The sequence below is a fragment of the Scyliorhinus canicula genome, chromosome 8 (genome assembly GCF_902713615.1).
Source record: "Scyliorhinus canicula chromosome 8, sScyCan1.1, whole genome shotgun sequence".
Taxonomy (NCBI): Eukaryota; Metazoa; Chordata; class Chondrichthyes; order Carcharhiniformes; family Scyliorhinidae; genus Scyliorhinus; species Scyliorhinus canicula.
The window spans coordinates 195544824-195565387 of NC_052153.1; the positions used below are offsets into that span (position 1 = coordinate 195544824).

General features: G+C 48.3%; 1 protein-coding gene across 1 annotated transcript in view; it reads left to right on the forward strand.

Annotated features, from left to right (window-relative positions):
- LOC119969950 (complement component C6-like) overlaps window positions 1-20564 on the forward strand; it is a 123169-nt gene that overhangs the window by 61973 nt on the left and 40632 nt on the right. The window contains exons 8-10 of the mRNA XM_038803917.1: window positions 3876-4039; window positions 9749-9974; window positions 15554-15725. Of these exons, the coding sequence (XP_038659845.1) occupies window positions 3876-4039; window positions 9749-9974; window positions 15554-15725 (562 nt within the window). The remainder of the gene's footprint in view (window positions 1-3875; window positions 4040-9748; window positions 9975-15553; window positions 15726-20564) is intronic.

A 20564-nucleotide genomic window follows, 5' to 3' on the forward strand; every position in this document is an offset into this window, starting at 1 on the left:
AGTATACTCTATATTGGACCTGCAGTATGCTCTATATTGGACCTGCTGTGTACTCTATATTGGACCTGCAGTATGCTCTATATTGGACCTGCAGTATACCCTATATTGGACCTGCAGTATGCTCTATATTGGACCTGTAGTGTACTCTATATTGGACCTGCAGCATGCTCTATATTGGACCTGCAGTATGCTCTATATTGGACCTGCAGTATACCCTATATTGGACCTGCAGTGTACTCTATATTGAACCTGCAGTATGCTCTATATTGGACCTGCCGTATACTCTATATTGGACCTGCAGTATACCCTATATTGGACCTGCAGTATGCTCTATATTGAACCTGCAGTATACTCTATATTGGACCTGCAGTATGCTCTATATTGGACCTGTAGTGTACCCTATATTGGACCTGCATAATGCTCTATATTGGACCTGCAGTATACTCTATATTGGACCTGCAGTATGCTCTATATTGGACCTGCAGTATGCTCTATATTGGACCTGCAGTATGCTCTATATTGGACCTGTAGTGTACCCTATATTGGACCTGCAGTATGCTCTATATTGGACCTGCAGTATACCCTATATTGGACCTGCAGTATGCTCTATATTGGACCTGCAGTATGCTCTATATTGGACCTGCAGTATACCCTATATTGGACCTGTAGTGTACCCTATATGGGACCTGCAGTATACTCTATATTGGACCTGCAGTATGCTCTATATTGGATCTGTAGTGTACTCTATATTGGACCTGTAGTATGCTCTATATTGGACCTGCAGTATACCCTATATTGGACCTGCAGTATACCCTATATTGGACCTGCAGTATGCTCTATATTGGACCTGCAGTATGCTCTATATTGGACCTGCAGTATACTCTATATTGGACGTGCAGTATACCCTATATTGGACCTGCAGTATGCTCTATATTGGGCCTGCAATATACTCTATATTGAACCTGCAGTATACCCTATATTGGACCTGCAGTATGCTCTATATTGGACCTGCAGTATGCTCTGTATTGGACCTGCAGTATACTCTATATTTGACCTGCAGTATACCCTATATTGGAACTGCAGTATACTCTATATTGGACCTGCAGTATGCTCTATATTGGACCTGCAGTGTACTCTATATTGGACCTGCAGTGTGCTCTATATTGGACCTGCAGTATACTCTATATTGGACCTGCAGTATACCCTATATTGGACCTGCAGTATGCTCTATATTGGACCTGCTGTATGCTCTATATTGGACCTGCAGTATGCTCTATATTGGACCTGCAGTATGCTCTATATTGGACCTGCAGTATACTCCATATTGGACCTGCAGTATGCTCTATATTGGACCTGCAGTATGCTCGATATTGGACCTGCAGTATACCCTAAATTGGACCTGCAGTATACCCTATATTGGACCTGCAGCATGCTCTATATTGGACCTGCAGTATGCTCTATATTGGACCTGCAGCATGCTCTATATTGGACCTGTAGTGTACCCTATATTGGACCTGCAGTATGCTCTATATTGGACCTGTAGTGTACCCTATATTGGACCTGCAATATGCTCTATATTGGACATGCAGTATGCTCTATATTGGACCTGCAGTATACTCTATATTGGACCTGCAGTATGCTCTATATTGGACCTGCAGTATACTCTATATTGGACCTGCAGTATGCTCTATATTGGTCCTGTAGTGTACTCTATATTGGACCTGCAGTATGCTCTATATTGGACCTGCAGTATGCTCTATATTGGACCTGCAGTATGCTCTATATTGGACCTGCAGTATACCCTATATTGGACCTGCTGTTTACTCTATATTGGACCTGCAGTATACTCTATATTGGACCTGCATTATACCCTATATTGGACCTGCTGTGTACTCTATATTGGACCTGCTGTGTACTCTATATTGGACCTGCAGTATACTCTATATTGGACCTGCTGTGTACTCTATATTGGACCTGCAGTATGCTCTATATTGGACCTGCAGTATACCCTATATTGGACCTGCAGTATGCTCTATATTGGACCTGTAGTATGCTCTATATTGGACCTGCAGTATATTCTATATTGGACCTGCAGTATGCTCTATATTGGACCTGCAGTATGCTCTATATTGGACCTGTAGTATACCCTATTTTGGACCTGTAGTGTACTCTATATTGAACCTGCAGTATGCTCTATATTGGACCTGCCGTATACTCTATATTGGACCTGCAGTATACCCTATATTGGACCTGCAGTATGCTCTATATTGGACCTGCAGTATACTCTATATTGGACCTGCAGTATGCTCTATATTGGACCTGTAGTGTACCCTATATTGGACCTGCAGTATGCGCTATATTGGACCTGCAGTATACTCTATATTGGACCTGCAGTATGCTCTATATTGGACCTGCAGTATACCCTATATTGGACCTGCAGTATACTCTATATTGGACCTGCAGTATACCCTATATTGGACATGCAGTATGCTCTATATTGGACCTGCAGTATGCTCTATATTGGACCTGCAGTATACCCTATATTGGACCTACAGTATGCTCTATATTGGACCTGCAGTATACCCTATATTGGACCTGCAGTATACTCTATATTGGACCTGCAGTATACCCTATATTGGACCTGTAGTGTACCCTATATTGGACCTGCAGTATACTCTATATTGGACCTGCAGTATGCTCTATATTGGACCTGTAGTGTACCCTATATTGGACCTGCAGTATGCTCTATATTGGACCTGCAGTATACCCTATATTGGACCTGTAGTATGCTCTATATTGGACCTGCAGTATGCTCTATATTGGACCTGCAGTATACCCTATATTGGACCTGCAGTATGCTCTATTTTAGACCTGCAGTATGCTCTATATTGGACCTGCAGTATACTCTATATTGGAAGTGCAGTATACCCTATATTGGACCTGCAGTATGCTCTATATTGGACCTGTAGTATACCCTATATTGGACCTGCAGTATACCCTATATTGGACCTGCAGTATACCCTATATTGGACCTGCAGTATGCTCTATATTGGACCTGCAGTGTACTCTATATTGGACCTGCAGTATGCTCTATATTGGACCTGCAGTATGCTCTATATTTGACCTGCAGTATACCCTATATTGGACCTGCAGTATGCTCTATCTTGGGCCTGCAGTATACCCTATATTGGACCTGCAGTATACCCTATATTGGACCTGTAGTATGCCCTCTATTGGGCCTGCAGTATACCCTATATTGGACCTGCAGTATACCCTATATTGGACCTGCAGTATGCCCTCTATTGGGCCTGCAGTATGCTCTATATTTGACCTGCAGTGTACCCTATATTGGACCTGCAGTATGCTCTATATTGGGCCTGCAGTATACGCTATATTGGACCTGCAGTATGCCCTCTATTGGGCCTGCAGTATACCCTACATTGGGCCTGCAGTATACCCTCTATTGGACCTGCAGTATACCCTATATTGGACCTACAGTATGCTCTATATTGGGTCTGCCGTATACCCTATATTGGACCTGCAGTATACCCTATATTGGGCCTGCAGTATACCCTATATTGGACCTGTAGTGTACTCTATATTGGACCTGCAGTATGCTCTATATTGGACCTGCAGTATACCCTATATTGGACCTGCAGTATACTCTATATTGGACCTGCAGTATGCTCTATATTGGACCTGCAGTACACCCTATATTGGTCCTGCAGTATGCTCTATATTGGACCTGCAGTATGCTCTATATTGGACCTGCAGTATACCCTATATTGGGCCTGCAGTATACCCTATATTGGACCTGTAGTGTACTCTATATTGGTGTTATAGACTCTCAGGTCTGAGACTTGTGTTGTGCTCAGGTTCGATTTTGGAATCTGCGGAGACGTCAGTGTCAATGGTACGAGGTGGCCGGGCCGAGTTTGCCGCAGCTCTTGCCTGGCAGAAAGGCCGAAAGTTCCCCACAAGCCAATATGGACAATGGCAGGAATCTGTCTGGGACAATCCCACTGTGGTGGACTTCAAGGTGAGTGAACACCACCCCAACAGCTTAAACCCCTGCATCTGTTCCTGAATTATTCACCTGGGACTGTCACCTGCGACCACCTGACCTCTCCCAGTATTCCAGTGTGACTGTGACCTTTAACCTTCTGATCCCTCCCATTGTCAGTTGGGATGTGATATTGTTTGTGATAAATTCAAATCCTTTCCATCTTGTTCGGGCCACAGTAGATGTTAATTGCTGAGCAAACCATATCCCAGAGGGAAACATGACTTCAGGCCGTCACCTTTTTTCTGTATTCTGAAAACGAGAATGAAACATACCAATCTCGGCAGAAATAAGGCCAGTAATCCTCTGTCCAGTGATATTACCGAAGCCAAAGCTACTTTCTCATTAATAATGCATACCACATGAGTTCTCAAACCAGCTTCCGCTCTGCTGTGGAAATCCAATAAATGTTCAGGACGGTCAGCAAGAGAGCTCGGAGTGAGATGAGGAGAACTCAGAGAGTAGGGGTTTGGAATGCGCAGCCTTGGGGAGTGGGTTCCACAGGAGGATTCTAAAGAGAGCTGGATTTATATTTGAAAGTGATTAATTCAGAGGGATACGGAGACAGGGCTGGGAAATAAGACTAGCTGGGTAGCACTTTTGGGAGCCGGTTCAGACATAGAACAAAGAATAAAAAAAGTACAGCACAGGAACAGGCCCTTCAGCCCTCCAAGCCTGTGCCGACCATGCTGCCCGTCTAATCTAAAATCTTCTGCACTTCCGGGGTCTGTATCCCTCTATTCCCATCCTATTCATGTATTTGTCAAGATGCCCTTAAATGTCACTATCGTCCCTGCTTCCACCCCCTCCTCCGGCAGCGAGTTCCAGGCACCCACTACCCTCTGTGTAAAAAACTTGCCTCGTACATCTCCTCTAAACCTTGTCCCTCGCACCTTAAACCTATGCCCCCTAGTAATTGACCCCTCCACTGGGGAAAAGCCTCTGACTATCCACTCTGTCTATGCCCCTCATAATTTTGTAGACCTCTATCAGGTCGGCCCTCAACCTCCGTTGTTCCAGTGAGAACAAACCGAGTTTATTCAACCGCTCCTCATAGCTAATGCCCTCCATACCAGGCAACATCCTGGTAAATCTCTTCTGCGCCCTCTCTAAAGCCTCCACATCCTTCTGGTAGTGTGGCGACGAGAATTGAACACTATACTCCAAGTGTGACCTAACTAAGGTTCTATACAGCCGCAACATGACTTGCCAATTCTTATACTCAATGCCCCGGCCAATGATGGGTCGAATGGCTTCCTTCTGTGGTGTAAATAACAAAATAACAAAATATGGGATTGTTTATCGCAGCCCAGTTTTCTGGTTTGACTGGATGACTGATTGAAGCTTCCTCGTCTGTCAGCCTGAAGTTCTTTCGCTCAGGAAGCAAGTCACAAATCCTCTCAAAATCTCTCTATAAATATACTTTTTGCATTTCACCTATAATTTCTTGAACTGTATTTTTCCAAACTGTGAACTGTGTTTTCCCTGGCTCAGATCAAAGGAAGCATAATAACCTTTCCTCGTTTTACCTCCCTTTGAAATTTGTTTGTAAAATAATAATAATAATAATAATCACTTATTGTCACAAGTCGGCTTCAATTAAGTTACTGTGAAAAGCACCTCGTTGCTGCATTCCAGCGCCTGTTCAGGGAGGCTGTTACGGGAATTGAACCCACGCTGCTGGCTGTGTTTTGCATTACAAGCCAGCGATTTAGCGCACTGTGCAAAATTTAGAGTATCCAATTATTTTTTTCCAATCAAGGGGCAATTTAGTGTTGCCATTTCATTTAACCTGCATATTTTTGTGTTGTGGGGGTGAAACCCACGCAGACACGGGGAGAATGTGCAAACGGACAGTGACCCAGGGTCCTCCCTTTGAAATTTAACAGCTGAAAAAAAAAAACCTACGTATCTCCTAATGCAAATTTCGAAACCTAACCTATTTACTTATAATAATATCATAATAATCTTTATCATTGTCACAAGCAGTTGCGTTTATTTATTTATTATTTAAATCATCTTTATTGTCACAAGTAGGCTTACATTAACTCGGCAATGAAGTGTCCCGATCTCTCCTGGTGGGGTGGGGTGAGGTAGGGACGGAATGTTTGTCGGAGGGACCAATATGAGACTGCCCATTGGAGGCTTAGAATTTAAATTTCACCACAGCAAATTACACACCTGAGTTTCTTAAATCCGGTTTATAATAATAAAATAATAATAATCTTCACTATTGTCACAAGTTGACTTACATTAACGCTGCAATGACGTTACTGTGAAAAGCCCCTCGTCTCCACATTCCGGCACCTGTTCGGGTACACAGAGGGAGAATTCAGAATGTTCAATTCACCGAACAGCACGTCTGTCGGGACTTGTGGGAGGAAACCGGAGCCCCCGGAGGAAACCCACGCAGACACAGATAGAACATTGCAGACTTCGCATAGACAGTGACCCACGCCGGGAATCGAACCTGGGACCCTGGTACTGTAATATAAACCATTGACCAGGGAAGTCTTGTAACAAATGCATGCATCTAATACCTTTAGATGGGGCTGGTTTACCACAGCTAGCTTGTAATGCAGAACAAGGCCAGCAGCGTGGGTTCAATTCCCTTTACCGACCTCTCCGAACAGGTGGCGGAAGGTGGCGACTAGGGGCTTTTCACAGTAACTTCATGAAATGAAATGAAATTCGCTTATTGTCACAAGTAGGCTTCAAATGAAGTTACTGTGAAAAGTGAAAAGCCCCTAGTCGCCACATTCCTGCGCCTGTTTGGGAAGGCTGGTACGGGATCATTGAAGTCTACTTGTGACAATAAGCGATTAGTATTATCATTTACTCCTTTCCCTTAATTGATTTGCGCTTACACACACACACACAGAGCCTTTTTCCAAATAATGTAATATTCCCCACAAATAATTTTTTAAAAACCCATTCTCACAATATTCCTGTCCAGATCTCTCTTGGTGGGATGGGGTGAGGGAGAGACAGAATGCTCTTATGAGGGATCGATATGAGATTTTCCACTGGAGGTTTATAATTTAAATTTCGCCACAGCAAATTGCACACCTGAGTTTCTGAAATCCAGTGACATGTGGGCTGCAGGATTGTCCCACAAACTTCATTGGGTCACTAATGTTTTTCAGTGATGAGGATTTTCTCTCGTTTCTAGATCCGGCACCATTTGTCACTGTCTGTTTCGCTCTAACATACCTCTGAAGTGGCCACGCGAATCGCCACGTAGAATCAATCAGCACACGCATAGAACAAACGAATGGCAATAAATTAACCAGAGATAACAGTCCTTTGTCCGACAATAACTGGGCTGGAATCTCATCAATCAGATTAGCTTCTGGTGGTCTGGTCATTAAGGGTCTTTCTCCTACTGTCTCTCTCAGTTCCTCACTCTCAGCCAGTCTCAGTCTCACTCTCTCTCTCATTTGCTCCCACTACCTTTGTCACTCACTCTCTCTGAGTATCACTCTCGCAGTCTCATTCTCTCTCAATCTCACTCAGTCTCACTCAGTGTTATGATCTGCCAGCAGGTAAGTACCAGGCTGCCCAAATTCTAAAGGGAAACTTGAACAAGCTATCACAACAATTTGCAATTTGTATTTCATGAGAAGGTATCCAACGTCAGGAGGAAGAATTTCAAACCACTTATGAACATTTAAAAAATACATTGAAACATTTATTTAAAAAAGGAGAAGAATGATTTTAAAGACAAGATTATATTCACACAATTAATAGTACTTCTACAAAATTTCCCAAAAGGTTTCTGCTTAATTAACTCAGAGCTTATAAGCAACAGCCCTCATAGATTTTAATCTATAAATGTTCCAGTAATGTTACCCCAAATCTGCTGTGGTGATAGGGGAAATCTTACACAGGCTCCCTCTCTCTCCTCTGATATCGGATGGCAAAAGATGTTTCAAAGCTTTGTCGACACCAACACCTCTCAGGGTCATGGCAGCTGTTTTTCTACAGGTCTGTCTCCAGCGTAAAATGCTTCAACATCTCATAACCACACTTATCAAGACAGTCTTCTATCTCTCTTTGAATATTTTTTTTTTCCCTTTCACCCTTAACTCTATTGTTCTGCAATCCATTAGACATTCCCTTTCTCAGACTTTACATGTGTTATGGCCACTACTTTTTCGATAAAAGTAAACTTGTCACTCTGCGCCACGCATTTGCAATCTGTGATGTTCCTTTTGAAACGCATTTGATAATTTCAAGTCATTTCCCTTATCTTGCCAATGCAAGTTTCCATTCATGGTGCCCACTGCTACTCCCTTCCAGCTCTGCTCATCCAGTTCAAAATACTTGCCTTCACACCTAACCTTTTGAACTCTGCAGTCTGCTGTCCTGAGTTATTCACACCCACATTCATCCATACAAGCCTCTTGCACAGTAATGTTCGGAAAATAGAGTCCTAGATGTTTACAGCATGGAAACAGGCCCTTCGGCCCAGCTTGTCCATGCCGCCCAGTTTCTATCACTAAGCTAGTCCCACTTGCCCGCATTTGGCCTAAATCCCTCTACACCCACCCGGCCCATGTAACTGTCTAACTGCTTTTTAAAGGACAACATTTTAAAGGCAACCTGTACCCCTAGATCTCTTTGACCTGTAACTCTCTTCAACTCCCTACCGTTAACTGAGTGGGTCCTGCCCTGGGGCGGTATTCTCCCCTACCCGGTGGGGCGGGGGGTCCCGGCGTAGCGGAGTGGCGCCAACCACTCCGGCGCGGCCCTCCCCAAAGGTGCGGAGTGGCTCCCGCTCTGCCGACTGACGCCAATGGCCTTTGGCGCCACGCCAGCCGGCGTCGGGGGTGGCTGAAAGGCCTTCGCCGGTCGGCGTGAGTCCGCGCATGCGCTGGAGCGTCAGCGGCCGCTGACATCACCACCGGCGCATGCGCGGTGGAGGGGGTCTCTTCCGCCGCCGCCACGGCCTCCACCATGGCGGAGAAAGAGTGCCCCCACGGCACAGGCCCGCCTGCCGATCGGTGGGACCCAATCGCGGGTCAGGCCACCGTGGGGGCACCCCCTGGGGTCTGATCGCCCCGCGCGCCCCCCCCAGGACCCCGGGGCCCGCTCGCGCCGCCTGCTCCCACCGGCACAGAGGTGGTTTAAACCATGTCGGCGGGAGAGGCCTGACAGTGGCGGGACTTCGGCCCATCGCGGGCCAGAATCGCCGCGGGGGACCCGCCGACCGGGGCCTGATTCCCGCCCCCCCCCCCCCCCCCCCCCCGATTCCCGGGTGGCGGAGAATTCCGGCCATTTCCGGCCATCCTGCGGGGGGTCGGAGAATTCCGCCCCCGATTTGATCTGCCAAAATGCACCACCTCACATTTATCCAAATTAAACTCCATCTGCCATTCATCGGCCCACTGGCCCAATTGGTCAAGATCCTGTTGCAACCTTGTATAACCTTCTTCACTATCCACTATGCCACCAATCTTGGTGCCATCTGCAAACTTACTAACCACTCTCACTCTCTCTGTTATTCACTAACTCTCTTTCAGTCTCAGTCCATCTCACTCTTACACTCTCAAAATCAATCTCACTCCCTCTCTCTCTCCCTGTCTCTCGCATTCTCTCACTTCCTCTCAGTTGATCTCACTTTATCTCACTCTCTCTCTCTCTCTCAGTCGCTCAGTTGATCTCTGTGATTTGATTCTGCAGCTCCGGCCCATTTTGGGATTGGTGAAGGGGATATTCTGTGCTGTCACCAAACGCCGCCACCTGGAACGGGCCATGATGGAGTTCATGGCAAACTTTGACCCGTGCCGATGTTCTCCCTGTTCAAATAATGGAAAAACCGTGATGGTGGAGAACACCTGTATGTGTACCTGCAAGGCCGGGACGTACGGAGACAGGTGTGAGCATCGGACAGCGGACTACCACTCAAGTAAATATCTAGCTGAATACTTAACGCTGTGCTAATGCGTCGCTGGCCTACCCATAGCTTACCATGGCAACACGGTTAGTTTCGGGGCAGAGGAAGTTCCCCAGTCCTGTTGTGAAGTCTTGCCCACTGTTGTGCGCCTCCCTGATTCAGGATGGTGTCTCTGACTGCGTTTGAACGTTGGAAATAGGAGCGGGGGGTGGGGGGGAGGAAATTTATCCTCACCTTGAGTCTGCAGCCCTACCATTCCAAACCATCAGGACTGATCGACCTCAGGCCTACTCCTCGCACCACCCTCAGTCTCCCAGAGCTCAAAGACCTGTTCATCCCTAACCTGAAACTCCATAACTGAACTTCCACAAGCAAACCTCTGGGAAAGAGAATTGTAACAGAACAACCCTTGTGAGTAAAGCCATTTCTCCTCATCCTAAGTAATTGGCTCCTTATCCCGAGATGTCGTCCCCACCCCTCCTGATTTACATTCCCCGACACAGGGACCACCTCAGCAAGCGCCTTTAGCATCTTGTATGTGTCAATGAGATTGCCTCTCTATCTTCTAAATGGCAGGGGATGTAGACCTAACCTGTTCAACCTCTGTTCCTAGGCCAGACCCCTTATCCCAGAAATCAGTTGATTGAACCATTGTTGTCCTTCTGTTAGGGGAGATTTCAGATAAAATAAATGTATTCAAGGGATTATACTAACATATGTATGAGAAAGAGTTATAACCAACATTTCCAGAAAGGAAATGCTTATGTGGACAGTGAGCTACACATTAATTGAATCTTATGCGTCTCCAGGGCCCATATCAATCTGATCAGTTGTCTGAACAAACAGATGTTGCCAGGCAATCAAACAAACACCTTACAGATGCTGCTGGACCTGCTGAGATTTTCCAGCATTTCCATTTTTGTGTCTAAACAAACCTTTTGCTCCTCGAGGGGGTAGTCAGTACGAGGGCAGCTCTGAGTCAGCACAGATCAGGACAGTAGCAGGACACACATGGGCCGGGATTCTCCCCTACCCGGTGGGGCGGGGGGTCCCGGCGTGTCGGAGTGGCGTGAACCACTCCGGCGTCAGGCCGCCCCAAAGGTGCAGACGTCTCTGCACCTTTAGGGGCCAACCCTCACATGGCCTTTGGCGCCATGCCAGCCGGCAGCCGGGGCCGAAAGGACTTTGCTGACCGGCGTAAGTCCGCGCATGTGCTGGAGCGTCAGTGACTGCTGACGTCATCCAGGAGCATGCGCAGGGGAGGGGGTCACTTCCGCCTCCGCGATGGTGAAGACCACGGAGAAGGCGGAAGGAAAAGAGTGCCCCCACGGCACAGACCCGCCTGCCGATCGGTGGGCCCCGATCGCGGGCCAGGCCACCGTGGGGGCAACCCCCAGGGCCAGATAGCCCTACACCCCCCCCCCCCCCCCCCACCCGGGACCCCGGAGCCCGCCCGCGCCGCCAGTCCCGCTGGTCAGGTAGGTGTTTTGATTCCCGCCGGCGGGAGAGGCCTGACAGCGGCGAGACTTCGGCCCATCGCGGGCCGGAGAATCGCCACGGGGGGCCCGGCGCGGCGCGATTCTCGCCCCCGCCGAATCTCTGGTGGCGGAGAATTCGGGGCACGGCGGGGGCGGGATTGACGCCGGCCCCCCGGCGATTATCCGACCCGGCGGGGGGGTCGGAGAATCCCGCCCATGGAGTCAGAGGGATTAGGTTAGCCTGCAGGTGATAAGGAGAAAGACGGATAGCCTGAGTCGGGTGGATCCCGTACCTGGAACAAAGCCATTTGGTTTGTGTAAATCTACATGGGGACATGTTTGGAATTCAAGAAATGTGTGCGTGTAGCATGGAGCTCACCTGATCCACAACTTTCAATAGATTGTGGTATGGGGAGCACACGGCCCACTCTACAGGTGTGGTACAGCAGAAATGGAAAAGTATTTTTTAAAACAAACATTGTTTATTCTATTAACTCAAGTTAACCTTTTTAAAACAAACAGTGAATATCTTAGCAACCATTAATTCAAAGATAGCCCCCAAAGAATACAACACTAAGTAATCCTTTAAGCTGTCCTTTTAACATCCAAAAGACTTAACAAACCTCTAAACAGAAGCACATCAGGGTTTACATTCAATACTGAAAACATTTATAATTCTGAATTCACCAAATGATGAAGAGATAGTCTTTTGATGGCAGAGAGAACAGCAGTACAACTGCTCTGTCTGACTTCAGCTCCAACACTGAAAACAAAACCAAAAAGACACAGACACACCCAAGCTTTTCTCAAAGTAAAACTAAAAAGCAGAGCCAGAGCTCAGCTCCACCCACACTCTGACATCACTGCAGTAACATGAGCAGCCAAACATTTCTTAAAGGTACCTTTCTTAAACACCCATTTCTTAAAAGTACTCTCACACGACAATAAATACAGAGAGGAACTGGAAGCTGGCAGAGTCCTGCCTCGGAGGTCCCTCTGATGTAGAGCTCTCCCCGCATCTTGGAAGGATAAATTGACCGAAACCTGTATTCCAGTCTCCAGCGGTTACTTTGTGGAATTCCACCACAACAATTTGGTGTAGTCCGCAGAATGCTTGCGTCAGATCCTCGGTAAGAGGCGAGTACATTTTATTTACCACCCACAGTCAGTGCATTGAGCCTGTCCGACGGTGACCTGGTTGCGTATCAAATGAATCTGAAAAGGAGAACTTGGGACAGGGGAGGTGCCAAGGTGGGGGGCAGTGGTGCCAAACGTGTATTGGTAGGCTAGATCACCACCATGAAAATCTGAGGAGGCGGGGCCCTGCGGGTGGATCAGTATAGTTGAAGCTGCGTGGGCGGGCTAGAGTTGTTGCCTCGTTGTTGGGCTAACGTTTCATTGAAGTTGTGCAGGGAGGCTAGACCCCCTAGGAAATAAGTCAAGGAGGCAGAGTGCTGCTGGCGGAGTAGAATAGTTGGAGGGCCTTCAAGCGGGTTACAGTCAGGAAAGACGGAAGCTGAGGCTGCATTGGCCAGCTGTGTCTTGTCAAAGCCACGCACTTAGAACATAGAACACTACAGCACAGAACAGGCCCTTCGGCCCTCGATGTTGTGCCGAGCAATGATCACCCTACTTAAACCCACGTAACCCGTATACCCGTAACCCAACAATCCCCCCATTAACCTTACACTACGGGCAATTTAGCATGGCCAATCCACCTGACCCGCACATCTTTGGACTGTGGGAGGAAACCGGAGTACCCGGAGGAAACCCACGCACACACGGGGAGGACGTGCAGACTCCACACAGACAGTGACCCAGCCGGGAATCGAACCTGGGACCACTGGAGCTGTGAAGCATTGATGCTAACCACCATGCTACCGTGAGGCCCCACTTGAGTCTGACACCTAAAAATCTGTCTATATACCACACCTAAACTAGTCAGTGGGAGCTGTGCAGGTTCAAGAACGAACCTCGCTACCATGGGAGTGTCCCTTTCTTGTCCCATGACTTCAGTGATGTCATTTTGTGGGTGGAGCTGGGCTGTGGCTGAGAGGTTTTTTTTGCGGGGGGGGGGGGGTTTGCTTTCAGTTTTGACTGCTGTGGACTACAGAAAGAGAAAATAAGTGTTTTGTCCTGTCTCTCTCTATTTTCATTTAAATACCTGTTCCAGTTAAAAAAAAACATTGATTATAGCTACCTGCTTTGGTAACTCAAGAGATAGAGTTTGCTTTCCGGAAGGGTTTAAACCTGCTGGTGAGACGGAGTCAGAATCTCCGGGAAAGCCAGTCTTATTCAAGTGAGAATGCAGTGTGCTGGGCCACGCCCTTAAAAAGGGGGTTTTGGTTTAGTGGATTTTGTTTTTGAATTGGAACAGTTAAGGGAGAATTAATTAAGTGTTATGCATAGCTGTGTGGTGTCTTTATGTTTATAATTGATTTTTAAAAATCTTGATGTGTGTTTATATAAATGTTAACTAAGTTCTTAGAATAAAGCTTGTTTGATTAGTGTCTGGGAAGTCTGTTGAATCACATCTGAAGGGAAGGCTCTTGTGCCCATCCCAGCCAAATTCAACATCAAGGTTATATGGCAGGTGGACTTCAAAATATACTTTGGAGTTTCTGACCCCAGACCCTCAACACTCGTAAAGACGGGAATGGATAGAATACCATCAGAAAAACAGAGGCAGAGAATGCCACTAACCTCGATTGGGGGTCCGAAGACTCCATCACCAGGTTTATAGTGGAACAACAGTCTTAGATTGCAGTGCGACATTAGAACATAGAACATAGAACATTACAGCGCAGTACGGGCCCTTCGGCCCTCGATGTTGCGCCGACCTGTGAAACCATCTGAAGCCTATCTGACCTACACTATTCCATTTTCATCTATATGTCTATCCAGTGACCACTTAAATGCCCTTAAAGTTGGCGAGTCTACTACTGTTGCAGGCAGGGCGTTCCACACCCCTACTACTCTCTGAGTAAAGAAACTGCCTCTGACATCTGTCCTATATCTACCACCCCTCAATTTAAAGCTATGTCCCCTCGTGTTGGTCATCCCCATCAGAGGAAAAAGACTCTCACTGTCCACCCTATCTAACCCTCTGACTATCTTATATGTCTCTATTAAGTCACCTCTCAGCCTTCTTCTCTCTAACGAAAACAACCTCAAGTCCCTGAGCCTTTCCTCGTAAGACCTTCTCTCCATACCAGGCAACATCCTAGTAAATCTCCTCTGAAGCCTTTCCAAAGCTTCCACAAAAACATTGCGGACATTGTGGATTTGTTTGCCCCTTACTTTCAATTGGTAATAATCTTTATTGTTACAAGTAGGCTACATTAACACTGCAATGAAGTTACTGCGAAAAGCCCCTAGTCGCCACATTCCGGCACCTGTTCGGGTACACGGAGGGAGAATTCAGAATGTCCAAATTACCCAATTTTTTGGGTCTTGTGGGAGGAAACCGGAGCACCCGGAGGAAACCCACGTAGACACGGGGAGAACGTGACCCTAGTCGGGAATCGAACCTGGGAGCCTGAAGCTGTGAAGCAACAGTGCTAACCACAGTCCCACCGTGCCGCCCATTTAAGATGCAGGGATTACGATTTGTAACTGAGCCAAGCCCCAGTCCCACTGAGACTGTTCGCACGCAAACTGCGTGCTGACTCCTCGTTTCCCTGATTGTTCACGTTCAGCTGACTGTGACCCATATTGCTGGCAGGCTCCCTCCCCCCCCTCAGCTGGAGGTACAGCATAGGCTCCACCCTCGCCTCCTGCTCCTAAAGGCAGTCTGTCCCTCTTAAAGGGGGACTGCACTGATCGAAAGGAAGCTGCTTTGCAATTGGCTGGATGGAGATGCACCCAGAAGGGGGTGACAGGACAGACAGAGCACTCCCAGGGAGCAGTGAAGGTGATACAATGTGGGGGATACTGGAGAAGGCAACTCCATTAGCATCACAGGACAGACAATGGGGCACTTTCCCGCGATCATTTCAATCCCCTTGTTCAAAACACTAACGTGACGTTTAATCTCCTGATTGTTTGCTGTACCTGAATGTTAAATTGTTCTCTTTATCACTGACAGTCTCTGTATTTGTTCCCTTCTGGAAGCTGTGCAGGATGGTTTTTGGAGCTGTTGGACAGCCTGGACCTCCTGTGACGCTGCCCATGGCCGGAGGAGGATCCGGCGCTGTAACAACCCCGCGCCTCGTGATGGAGGCAAACCGTGTGAGGGCGCACCGCAGGAGGAGCAGCATTGTGTAATCTCTCTGTTTGGTGACCGGTACGGACATTCCCCAGGTCAAGGGTTAGGGATGGAAGGGCGGGAACGGCAGGCAGGCCGGAGGTTGAGGGCGTTCCATCAGGATGCAGCCGGTTGCCGACAGGGCCGGGGAAAGTGGATTTCCTCAACCACAGCAAGATCGAGAAGGTCAGGCACTGACCCAGGGGCTGGTTTAGCTCACTGGGCCAAATCGCTGGCTTTTAAAGCAGACCAAGCAGGCCAGCAGCACGGTTCGATTCCCGTACCAGCCTCCCCGGACAGGCGCCGGAATGTGGTGACTAGGGGCTTTTCACAGTAACTTCATTGAAGCCTACTCGTGACAAGCTATTTTTCATTTCATTTTTTCATTTCACTGTGGTCAGAGCTGCCTCCTCCTTCCACCATGTAAAGGGCAAACCCAGCAATCAATGGACAGAAATAGTGTAAGGGTAGTGTAGGGTAGTGTACGGTAGTGCCAATCGTGGAAGGGTCGTGCCAATGGGAGCAACCCCTTTTCATAAGCCGCTTGGATAATTGGCAGTGAGAGGATCCCATTGAGGCAATTTAGAGAACCACGGTTATGTTGACCTTTGAGGCTGGTTCCTTCCACAGGGTCATAAGTTCCACTCACTCTGTGGCTTCCTGTCTCCCTCCTACCTTCCTCAATAAAGACCACCGCCCTCTGCGTCCTGACAGCCTCCACCACGTTGCCACGAAGGTGAGTCACGATCACTGCCCTTAACCTCGGACATCCAGAATCCCTCCTCTTTTTGCTCCTCGGACTTTGACATCCACAGCCACTGCATCTGGCTGCTGGACTCACGTTAAACCAGGGGCTGGTTTAGCACACTGGGCTAAATCGCTGGCTTTGAAAGCTGACCAAGGCAGGCCAGTTCAATTCCCGTACCAGCCTCCCCGAACAGGTGCCGGAATGTGGCGACTAGGGGCTTTTCACAGTAACTTGATCTGAAGCCCACTCGTGACAATAAGCGATTTTCATTTCATTTCCAAATGATCGTCCTTCATTCGGGGTATCCGGCCACTCTATCTACCCACCCCACCGATCCCTCAGAAACCCTCTCCGTTAGCTGGGCCTCCGTCCAGATTCACCAGAAGACCAGCTGGTCGCGAGGGTCAAAATAAACGTCGGAGAGTTAGAGAGTGGGAGATGGGGGAGCTTCAGGCCGAGATCCTGGGACCAGCTGGAATGGGAGGGCTGGGGAGATGCTGGCCTGGTCTGAGGGAGGGTGTTTCTCTCAATGTTGTTTCAAGGGAACTCAGAGGGTAGTCACTCCAACAACAAGGGAGAAAGACAGGCAATTATATATGTGGCCTGTTCACAGGCCTGTCACCCACAGAATGTTGAGACCAGAGGTGAGATGGGGGTTGGTAGGAAACAATAACAGCAACTTCTCTTTGGAAGGCCTTTCACAAAGTAAATTGTCCCAAGGCATTCCGCAGCAACGTTGTCATAGAAACCCGCGACCTGACTCTCGTGACATCATGGTGGTGTTGTAATTCATCGGCTGACCGCTAGGAGTCTCACGAGTATACAAGTGGAAGTTAGAGTTAGTTGACCCCTCAGACTGGCTGGAGGAAGTCAAAGAGAGAGGTTCCTTGTGCGTGATCTCACTGTTTTTTTTTCATCTGTTCTCTTGTATATATTTTACCACACTTAATGTTCATAAATCGTTTAGAGCTTTAACCACAAGTGTTCTTGTAATAAATAAGGCCATCCGACAAGAACGATACAGTGTATTGTTCTTGCACTGCACTGAGCCAGATGAGGAGATATCACTTGGCCAGACGACCAAAAGCTTCCTCAGGGAGATAGGTTTGAAGGAATGTCCGATGAGGGAAGTGAGCCAGAGGCGGAGAGATTTGGGAAGGGAATTCCAGAGCTTAGGCAGCTGCAGGTTGGTGAAGCGATTTTGATTGGGAATGCATTAGAGACCAAGAGTTTTGCAGGAGGCCATTCGGCCCATCGAGTCTGCACCGGCCCTTGGAAAGAGCCCCCTACCCAAGGCCAACACCTCCACCCTATCCCCGTCACCCAGTAACCCCACCCAACTTTTTTGGCCACTAAGGGCAATTTACCATGGCCAATCCACCTAACCCGCACATCTTTGGACCGTAGGAGGAAACCGGAGCACCCGGAGGAAACCCACGCAGACACGGGGAGAATCTGCAGACTCCGCACAGACAGTGACCCAAGCCGGAATCGAACCTGGGACCCTGAAACACTGTGCTAATCACTGTGCTGTTGTCCCGCCCAACATCCCAGATGTGCAGGTTAGGTGGATTGGCCACGCTAAATTGCCCTTGATGTCCAACAAAAAGGCTGGGTGGGGTTACTGGGTTACGGGGATAGGTTGGAAGTGTGGGCTTAAGTGGGGTGCTCTGGTTCGATGCCGACTCGGGCCAAATGGCCTCCTTCTGCATTGTAAATTCTACACATCCACAACTTGCTTTCCCTGTTACCCGCTGGACTGGCTGCAAGTGTTTTGTGATTTATTCACGATGATCCCAAATCCCTTTGTGCTCGGTGCGGGCAGCACGGTAGCACAGTGGTTAGCACAATTGCTTCACAGCTCCAGGGTCCCAGGTTCGATTCCCGGCTTGGGTCACTGTCTGTGCGGAGTCTGCGCATCCTCCCCGTGTCTGCGTGGGTTTCCTCCGGGTGCTCCAGTTTCCTCTCACAGTCCAAAGATGTGCAGGTTGGGTGGATTGGCCATGATAAATTGCCCTTAGTGTCCAAAATTGCCCTTAGTGTTGGTTGGGTTTACTGAGTTACGGGGACAGGGTGGAGGTGTTGACCTTGGGTAGGGTGCTCTTTCCAAGAGCCGGTGCAGACTCGATGGGCCGAATGGCCTCCTTCTGCACTGTAAATTCTGTGATAATCTATGATTTATTCTTCCTACCAGAGGGCAGAACTACACCTTTTCCTACATTATATTCCCATCTGCCAAGTTTGTGCCCACTCACCCAACCTGCCTATATCCCTCTGTCGACTCTTTGCTGCCCCATTCGCCATCAGCGGAAACTGCAACACGGGAGCAAAATCCCGCGAGAATCGGCCAATGAGACTCACTCCGGTGAGATCCGTCTTCTAGATTCTCCACGCCCCCCCCCCACTGGTGACATAATGAGGTTCCCACCCACAAAGAGCGAGAACTTAATGACAATACATTTTAAAAAGTCGGAATATAATTCGCCAGCTCCCCCGCCACCTGAATATTCATACCTCATCAATGTGATGTCACACCTGCGAGGTTTACAAAGGGCTTGAATCACTCGAGTGGACCCCGGGGGGAGGGGGGTTGCAAAGGTAAGCACAGCACCTGGGGAGTTAGGGGGGGTTGGAGTGGGACATGTCCAGGGTTGGCCCCGTGCCAGGGGCGGACTCTCAGAGGATCCTCATTGGGGTACGGGGGTTCCCGCCAACTTCTGGGGGCGAGCCCTGATTCTTGTGCTGCGGTGGTTGGTGGGGGGGGGGGGGGGGGGGGTAGGGGAGTCGCTGAAGCAATTGAGGTGGGCCCTCCATGTCCGTTTACGTGACGGGGAGGGGGGAACGTTTACTTCCTGTGACCATCACGGCCCTTTAAAGGTGGCAACCTGACCTCCGTGGAACCTGCCCTGCCCACTGGCGTATCTTTCAGAGAGCCACAAAATCTGGCCTAAATATTTGGCCGTTCCACGAAACTCTGGAAGAATATGGGAAAATCCCGCCTTTTGTGTCACCCTCACCACTCACCTTCCCGCCTGTTTCTGCATCATCCGCAAACTTGGCAATAATCACTTCCCTCGTCCAAGTTATCAATATGGAGTGTAAATAACTGTGGCCCCAGCTCTGATCCCTGTGGGACTGCGCTAGTTACAGTTTGCTATACTGAAAATGCCTCTCATTTAGAACGGCCAATCCACCTAACCGGCACATCTTTGGACTGTGAGAGGAACCCGGAGCACCCAGAGGAAACCCACGCACACACGGGGAGGACGTGCAGACTCCGCACAGACAGTGACCCAAGCCGGGAATCGAACCTGGGACCCTGGCGCTGTGAAGCAACTGTGCTAACCACTGTGCTACCGTGTTGCCCGAGTTAGTCAATCCTCTATCCATGCTAATAATCTACCCCCAGCACCATGGACTTTTATCTTATTAAGTAGCCTTTTGTGCAGTACCTTATCTAACGTTTTTGGAAATCCGGGTATATTACATCCACTGGTTTGCCTTTATCTATCCTGCTCATTGCCACCTGAAAATATTTGAATACATTTGTCAGGTGTGATTTCCTCTGCATGGAGCCATGCTGACCCTGCTTGATGAGATTATGTATTTTTAAACGTCCTGCTATTGGATCCTTTATAATGGAGATTCTTTGGTAAAATGTGTGTCCACAGAGTGGGACAGCAGTATTAATCCCGAGAGTGTACACAAAGTGGGAGAGGAGTATTAACCTCTAGAGTGTGTACACAGACCAGGAGAGGAGTAATAATCCCAAGCGTATGTACACTGATTGGGAGAGGAATATTAATCCTGAGTGTGTTTACACAGAGTGGGAGAGGAGCATTAATCCTGAGTGTGTTTACACAGAGTGGGAGAGGAGCATTAATCCTGAGTGTGTTTACACAGAGTGGTAGAGGAGCATTAATCCTGAGTGTGTGTAGACAAAATTGTAGAGGAGTATTAATCCCGAGTGCGTTTACACAGAGTTGTAAAGGAGTATTAATCCCGAGCATGTATACACAGAGTGGGAGAGGAGTATTAATCCCCAGCGTGTGTACAGAGTTAATCCTGAGTGTGTATACACAGAGTGGGAAGGAGTATTAATCCTGACATGTATACACAGAGTGGGAGAG